General features: G+C 41.2%; 1 protein-coding gene across 1 annotated transcript in view; it reads left to right on the top strand.

Annotated features, from left to right (window-relative positions):
* The first annotated feature begins 927 nt into the window (after positions 1-927).
* The window catches only part of LOC139573831 (DNA repair protein XRCC1-like), a 28,559-nt gene continuing 20,864 nt past the window's right edge, over positions 928-8,622 (top strand). The window contains exons 1-5 of the mRNA XM_071397738.1: positions 928-1,309; positions 1,673-1,765; positions 4,305-4,412; positions 4,599-4,757; positions 7,865-7,939. Coding sequence (XP_071253839.1) covers positions 1,259-1,309; positions 1,673-1,765; positions 4,305-4,412; positions 4,599-4,757; positions 7,865-7,939 — 486 coding nt within the window. The 5' untranslated portion in view covers positions 928-1,258. The remainder of the gene's footprint in view (positions 1,310-1,672; positions 1,766-4,304; positions 4,413-4,598; positions 4,758-7,864; positions 7,940-8,622) is intronic.

Genomic DNA, 8,622 nt, shown 5'->3' with positions numbered 1-8,622 from the left:
TGATAAAGGTGTTAGACACACCTTTGTATGTGTTTTATATACGTGCCCCTCTTCTTCCCCCCACCTTGACCCTGTACTCAAGAGGATTGATGGTTACTAAAGCAAAAGCCATTCTTCACTACATTATAAAGCTATTTCATATTCTGCCATATGTATGTTCTGGTTCTATATTCATGTGACTAAATAAAGCTTTTTTCTGTGCTTTTAATGTTGATAAGAATGTATACTCTCTCTTTTTAATATTTTGTTTTTCCACCAACATGAAATACAATCCAGTAAGTGGCAGAGTATACCCCCATACTGGTTGCAATATACACTATCATACAAAATCCTGTAAGAGCATGTGACACTTTTTGCACTAATTGCACCTGTCTCAACCGCACAGGACATTTCTGATCCCTAGCAACATGGCCACCCCCACAATTGAAAAAGCACTTTCACCACCGAAACGACACACTCCTTGCCTTTCTGCACACTTTTCATACAACAGAATCTCCCTCCTACATACTGTTGCAACACGACCATAAACTTGGCACCCGAAACACCGTAGTGGGTTCTGAAACAACCAGCAGAGAAGTTTTTGGGGGTCAGATATTTTAGGCAGAAGAACTACAGGGGGGTCTGAGAAGAGGTTCCAGGTACCCAGGCCAACAGCCTAGTGTAGGATATGTTGGGGCCAAAGTAGTGGGAAGGGGTGGTGGGGTTTGTGGGGATAGTGGTACATATTGTAAATATAGGGTTAGATGGTGGTGCAATTTCCTTTTCTCCCCATTTACCTTTTTTGTGAACAGTGTGCAATGCTCTTTTCGAACTGTTAAAGGCAGAAATACGCAACAAAGCGTCTAGTCGGCCGTAAAACCACACGAAGAAGAATAAGCGTCAACTGTTTTGATTGACTAAACGAAATATCAACCGGAAGTTACGTCAGAGGTTGTGAATTGAGAGGGATTTTGGTGTGAAATTCAGGGTGCACGGTTCAACCTCCAAATACGTTTCAACTGTTTTTGTACGCCTTTACATTAGAATCAAATTCACAGGGAAGTCAAATACAATGCATAATACACAGAAATGTCAAACAGGGTACTTCTATTAAGCATTTAGAGGCGTTTTGCTTTCTATAAACTAGCTATGAACGTGTTCCATTGTTTGCTACCCAGGCAATTGCTAACTAGCTAGCAATGCGTAGAGCTTTTGATTAGCTGAAAAAACACAAATAAAGCGGCATCACGTTTTTGACCAGTCAAGTGTCTAGCGCAAAATGCCGGAGATAAAACTCAAGCACGTAGTGTCTTGCAGCACCGAAGACAATGTAAGTTGTCCAACTACTATCTAGACGAATTAGCTAATACAGTATTCGTTAGCCCAATTGCTAGTTTCCTAACGTGTTAGCTAAGTTTTCTTGCTGTCTGATTGAGAGATGTCGACTGTCTAGCCCTCTACTGTATATAAGTACAGTCTGCACATGGCTTTTTTTTCAGCCCACAAGAACATAATCATTGTGACAGTACTGAACAGTATTTGCATGCACCATACAGTACACTTCCCCGTCATTTCTTGTTGTCAAAAATGTATTTTCTTGAATGTAAACAGTAACTCCCGTTTCCAGTGATAACAACACCAGATGGTAATTGCAGATCATGGGGTCCTAGCTATTCTTGTTGTTTCCTTGCAGACTCACAAGGCTGACAACCTGCTGAGCTCAGACACATACAGAAAATGGAAAGCAGCAAGGCCAGGGGAGAAACAAACCTCAGTCATTATACAGGTAATAGGCTACTTCTCCTCTGCTCTGTGTTTTCATGGGATTGTGTAACAATTCACTGACTCCAATTCATACAGCAAATCTGTGGGTGTTAAATTCTCGATTTTGAGATCAAAAGTGTTGTGAGTGTTATATCTTAGTGTTGATTCTAGTGGGGTTAACACCAGTGGGATTTACATGCGTGTCGTTACTCGACTGAGTTAATTTCTGTTAATTCTCTGAATGAAAAATACTTTGGAGTGGCCCATCATATTTCCCAGCATGCTTTGTTGCGGGTTGATTTTTGGAATATTTTGTTTTAATATATACTGTATGTTTCTGCATGCACTTTAATTAATTGAGCTAAGACGAATAACGTGTGTTTTCCTAAAATATTCGAATCTGTAAGTGGTTGGACTTATTGCACCCGTACTGAGATGGTTGTTCCAGTTTGGATGTTTTAGGTAGTCTTGTTTGATGAGGTTTTCACCATAGCAGTTATTCTGAATGCAGATTGTAGATAATCAATTGTTGAATATCTTCCCTACTAGGGGTGTAAGTAAACGTTAACATTTTTAAACGAGATTGGGATTTTCAACCTTAAGAAAAACTCCCTAACTGAATAACTATCACTAACAGGTCCCGATCGTCATCATCATAAAGGGAAAATAAAAGTTGAATAAATACCTAACGCAACAAAAATCAAATCAAATTTTATTAGTCGCATGCGCCGAATACAACAGGTAGACCTTACAGTGAAATGCTTACTTGTGAGCCACTAACCAATGCTGTAATGTTAGTAGGAGGGAAAAAAGCAGAGCAGCAGCTCAAATGTGAGTGACAAGGGGAGGGGGGAGAGAGATAGCGACCAAGTCAACTTGCGCTGGTAGACTACTTATTGCTAGTTATTTATCATCTCATCTGATTACATCAGGGCTCTTCAACCCCAGTTGGAGAGTTACCCTCCTGTAGGTTTTCGCTCCAACCCCAGTTGTATCTAACCTGATTTGGTTTATCAACCAGATAATTATTATAATCAGGTGCTCTAGATTATAGTTGGAGTGAAAACCTACAGGACAGTAGCTCTCCAGGAACAGTTTTGGAGAGCCCTGGATTACATAGTACCTGTATTGACTGCATCAAACCAAGTGAAGCTAGTTAAGCCAGCTAGCTAGCTAATGTTAGCTAGGCTAATTGAAACTATATAACTTTAACTATACACTCAGATTATTAAGTAGCAGCCTTGGCTCTTGGTGTTGTAGCCTGTCCTTCTCATTTAACTTCTTGTTCTGTCATTTTAATTCCATCTTCCATAGATAAAAAAAAAGGAACCATTAACAAGGCAAGTCAGTTAAGAACAAATTCTAATTTACAATGACAGCCTACACCGGCCAAACCCGGACGACGCTGGGCCAATTGTGCGCTGCCCTATGGGCCTCACAATCACGTCCGGGTTGTGATACAGCATGGATTCAAACCAGGGTGTCTGTAGAGACGCCTCAAGCACTGAGATGCAGTGCCTTAGACCGCTGCGCCACTCGGGAGCCCAGTGGTTAATAACTTGTCACATGGAGGTTCTAGCTCTGACTTTAGCCTAGTGCCGGTTTGATGACTTGTGATTGGACGACAAAAACAAGCTACCCGCGCCACGTGAAAAGCAAGAGCAGCAGTAACGATACAACTTTCTCTCCGCAGGAAGCTCAATGTAGACCATCTACATTGTGAATTAACTTGGAATTGGAGGAATGTTTCTTATAGTTTTAATGGAAACCGATAAAAAATGTCTGTTAACTGGCAAGAGAACTTTTCCAGTTGTCACATCCCTACTCCCTAAGGCTTGATTCCAACAGGAATGACAAATTACTTCACAACCCAGCCTATTGTGACTTGCAGGTCTTATACGGCCAGGTTTTTCAGACCACAATGTTGGGGGGAAAACTAGGCCATAACTAAATGCCTTATGAAATCTATAATGTATGGTCATAAAGGGTTTATAAAAAAGAAATGGAAGGGAGCTAAGCACACAAAAAATCCTATAGGAAAACCTGGTTCAGTTTGCTTTCCACCAGACACAGGGAGATGAATTCACTTTTCAGCAGGACAATAACCTAAAACACAAGGCCAAATCTACACTGGAGTTGCTTACCAAGAAGACAGTGAATGTTCCTGAGTGACTGAGTTACAGTTTGGACTTAAATCTACTTGCAAATCTATGGCAAGACCTGAAAAATAGTTGTCTAGCAATGATCAACAACCAATATATTTTTTTTTGCACAATCCAGGTGTGGAAAGCTCTTAGACTTTTAGATTTTCAATACATTTGCAAACATTTCTAAAAACATGTTTTCACTTTGACATTATGGGGTATTGTGTGTAGATGGATGTGAAAATACATCTATGTAATCCATTTTGAATTCAGGCTGTATCACAATAAAATGTGGAATAAGTCGAGGGGTATGAATACTTTTCTGAAGGCAATGTATGTATTGTAACACTGCATTGCCCTGTTTGTTTTTGCCTAGTTTGTACTAAATAACCCATGCTCTTTCCCCCATCGTTTCAGTTTGAGAAAGAAGAGCAGGTGTACAGCATAGACATTGGAAATGAAGGGTCTGCTTTTATCGAGGTGCTGGCGGGACACTCAACCTCTGTCAAAGACCAGGACTATGAGGTATGTCACCCCCTTACTGTATATTGTAGTACCTGTATACCTCGCTGATATCTACCACACTGAATGCACTGAGTGAAGGTACTAGTCTCTGCCTCTTATTATGGACAATGCATAGTTGTGGCTTTACTACCATTAGGTATAGTGTGCTGCTTAATTCCTAAGAGAACTTCTCACTCTCTCTCCCAGGTTTTGCTGGTCATGTCCTCCTTCATGTCCCCCACGGATAGCCGTAACGGCACCAACACCAACCGCGTGCGCTTCTTTAGCCCTAACCAGCTGGTGAAGGCTCACGCCCAGGAGAAGTGGGACCGCGTGAAGATTGTGTGTAGCCAGCCGTACAACAAGGTGAGCTGCACAGCACTAAGAGAGAACATTAGTGGACAGGGAGCATTGTGTGTGTATGTGATGCCACCTAAATCAATGTAAACCAGGGTCGTATTAAAATAAGGGCTGTGTTTTGTGTAGGTTTACTCTGGCGTGACGTTTTTATAACCATGTAAATCTCTCTTGGACTTTTTTCAATATATTCCGCTCTATTTACTCTCTAATTTGAAAGTTGAAATTATGTGAAACTACCAATCCCTGCAAGCTCCTACACGTCATCTCTAGCGGACACCTTTGCTAACAGTTATTGTGTTAATTTGAAACTTGCACAAGACAGTTCACAGAATTGACAATTTTATGAGAAATGTAGCCAATTGATTCATTGCTACATTTAGCTAACATTAGATAGTTAATCCAGAGATTCTTACCTTTGCCTCAATTCGTCAGTCTCGTCCAGATCATCATGGCATTTGTAGTTCTTCATGTTAGCCACATTAGCAGCTAATTAGCGTTTCATTTTTAGTGGGTGAAATACCGTCAAATATATTGATAAGTCACCTTGTCCTAGAGAGATTTACACAGTTATCAAAACGTCAAGCCAAGGTAAGTCTACACAAAACACTAATTTGATGTGTTTCTAAAATGAATGTTGGAAAAACGATTGGAACCATTTCCCGGTTTGACCGCTAGGTTTTAAGGGTATTATGACTCATTCTGTGGTACTCAATTAAGAGAATCTGCTAACTCACACACAACCCCCCCCCCCCCCCATCAAAGCACCTGTCACTCAAAGCCACCAGCGTATGTCAGACACAAGAAAATATTTCTCCTTTCCTTAAAAACCTTGGCCTTAACACGTATAAAAAAAACCTAGGCCTACCGAGAGTAGGCTATAAGATTTAATTTTTTTATTTGACCTTTATTTAACTAGTCAAGCCAGTTAAGTACAAATTCTTATTTTCAATGACGGCCTAGGAACAGTGGGTTAACTGCCTTGTTCAGGGGCAGAATGACAGGTTTTTACCTTGTCAGCTCAGGAATTCGATCTTGCAACCTTTCGGTTACTAGTCCAACGCTCTAACCACTAGGCCACCTGCCTAGTGAATGAAGGGAAGTATGAAAGGGACAGGTATGCTATAATATGAAGATTACATTGACAATCCTTAAAATAGAAACAAATAAACACAACAGCCTATTTATCAACAACGCTGATTATCGAGGGGGAGAGTGTTGGAAAGATTTCTCAAATATTGAGAGGAACTATTATAATTTGAATGGATGTAACAAAATAAAATAAAAATATAAAAAAATACTTTGTTGACTTCCTACTGTGGGATGTGAAGAAAAAATTACTGAGAAGCCCAGCTGGGCACTTTCCTACCTTTTTGACATTTACAAGAAGCAGGACATGTACGCGATATATGCAAAAGTATGTGAACACCCCTTAAAATTAGAGGATTCGGCTATTTCAGCCACACCCGTTGCTGACAGATGTATGAAATTGAGTACATAGGCATGCAATCTCCATAGACAAACATTGGCAGAAGAACGGCCTTACTGAAGAGCGCAGTGACTTTCAACTTGGCACCGCCATAGGATGCCACCTTTCCAACAAAGTCAGTTCGTAAAATGTCTGCCCTGCTAGAGCTGCCCTGGTCAACTGTAAGTGCTGTTATTGTGAAGTGAAAACGTCTAGGAGCAACAACGGCTTAGCCGCGAAGTGGTAGGCCAACACAAGCTCTCAGAACAGGACCACCGAGTGCCGACACACTCACTAGTGAGTTCCAAACTGCCTTTGGAAGCAATGTCAGCACAATAACTGTTCATCAGGAGCTTCATGAAATGGGTTTCCATGGCCGAGCAGGCACACAAGCCTAAAATCACGGCCTAATCGCCCGACCTCACTAATGCTCTTGTGGCTGAATGGAAGCAAGTCCACGCAGCAATGTTCCAACATCTAGTGGAAGGCCTTCTCAGAAGAGTGGAGGCTGTATAGCAGCAAAGGGGGGACCGACTCCATATTAATGCCCATGATTTTGGAATGAGATGTTCAATGAAAAGGTGTCCACATACTTTTGGTCATGTAGTGCATTTCTATCAGTGCTCAGGCGTGCGTGCTCCGTCAACATTAACAGGACAGAGAAACCAGACACATGCTCATTTCTCAGATGGAGTGTGTATATGATGGTATGAAATCAACCAAAACGTATTTCTCACAAGTGTTGCAAGTTGTGATCTCCGCAAACGTTTCTACTCCGAGAATTAGAACGGTAAATTACTGTGATTAGTACATGCATTAACAGAAATTAATGTAATAATGAGAGGCAGGGATTGACGGTAAATTGCTTGTTTTAAAAATGGTAGGCTACCACATGGGTATTCATAAAAGTGCATTGCGGACGACACTGTGTGTATATATAGCCCAGGTTACTATTCTACTTTGGAATTTTTTTTGTCTCGCCTAGGGCAGCATATCGGCCAGGAACGGGCCTGATCAGCGTTGATTAGTCTATAAATGAAGGAAAGATTACGTATCAAGTTATACCATGCCTTTGGACAGGATTGGCGCATTGTCCATTTGACACATTAGTGCATTATAGGCCTCGGAGCCAGAACAACCTTGTCGACCGCTGTTGAATAATTAATGAATAGCCAGACACATGCAACTTTATTTTTTCAAATAACAATTTATTTATTTACTAGCAAGCAATGAAAACGTGCGTTGTATAAAAGAAAGTCCACACATCAAAGCTTTTTTACTGAAGTGCCATAGCCTATAGCGCTCTACACCCCCGCGCGTCTAGGGATTAGCTGCTCAAACATCAAAGGACAGTTGGAAAGAGGAGATGTAGAACATTTAGTAGACACCATTAGCAAAATATTTGCTTAGAATCATTAGTGAACACTCCCACTATTAGGTCAAATTTATCTGCATGAAAATGAAGTTAATAAAACATTTTATAAATCCTAAAATGAATGTAGATGACAGTCTTCTTCCATAACCGTCAGCTACACAGTTATTCAGTGACTGTCACAGCCCTAGTCTCAGCACAGTTCCTATTGTATACACTTATGAAAATGATTCCGGTTGGAATGACATGACGACAAATGACATTTTCCACCCTCAGAGCATAGCATACGGAGTGGCCTTCGTGAAGTTCCATTCACCACCAGACAAAAGTGATCCACCAACCACAACACCGGTAAGAGAAGCTCAGCCGCCATCTTTAACCTTCTTCTACATAACCCATTCTCCACTGAGACTAAGACTCAATAGACTCATTCAGTTTATAACTAAACTCAGCAAAAAAATAAACGTCCCCTTTTCAGGACCCTGTCTTTCAAAGATAATTCGTAAAAATCCAACTAACTTCATGGATTTTCATTGTAAAGGGTTTAAACACTGTTTCCCATGCTTGTTCAATGAACCATAAACAATTCATGAACATGCACCTGTGGAACGGTCGTTAAGACACTAACAGCTTACAGACGATAGGCAATTAAGGTCACAGTTATGAAAACTTAGGACACTAAAGAGGCCTTTCTACTGACTCTGAAAAACACCAAAAGAAAGATGGCTAGGGTCCCTGCTCATCTGCGTGAACGTGCCTTAGACATGTTGCAAGGAGGCATGAGGACTGCAGATGTGGCCAGGGCAATAAATTGCAATGTCTGTACTGTGAGACGCCTAAGACAGCGCTACAGGGAGACCGGACGGACAGCTGATCGTCCTCACAGTGGCAGACCACGTGTAACAACACCTGTACAGGATCGGTACATCCAAACATCACACCTGCAGGACAGGTACAGGATGGCAACAAGAACTGCCCGAGTTACACCAGGAACGCACAATCCCTCCATCAGTGCTCAGACTGTCCGCAATAGG

This window comes from Salvelinus alpinus, chromosome 4, assembly GCF_045679555.1.
Source record: "Salvelinus alpinus chromosome 4, SLU_Salpinus.1, whole genome shotgun sequence".
In the NCBI taxonomy this organism is placed as follows: Eukaryota; Metazoa; Chordata; class Actinopteri; order Salmoniformes; family Salmonidae; genus Salvelinus; species Salvelinus alpinus.
Note: the sequence above shows the minus strand (reverse complement) of the source record. Positions and strands in the feature narration are given on the sequence as shown.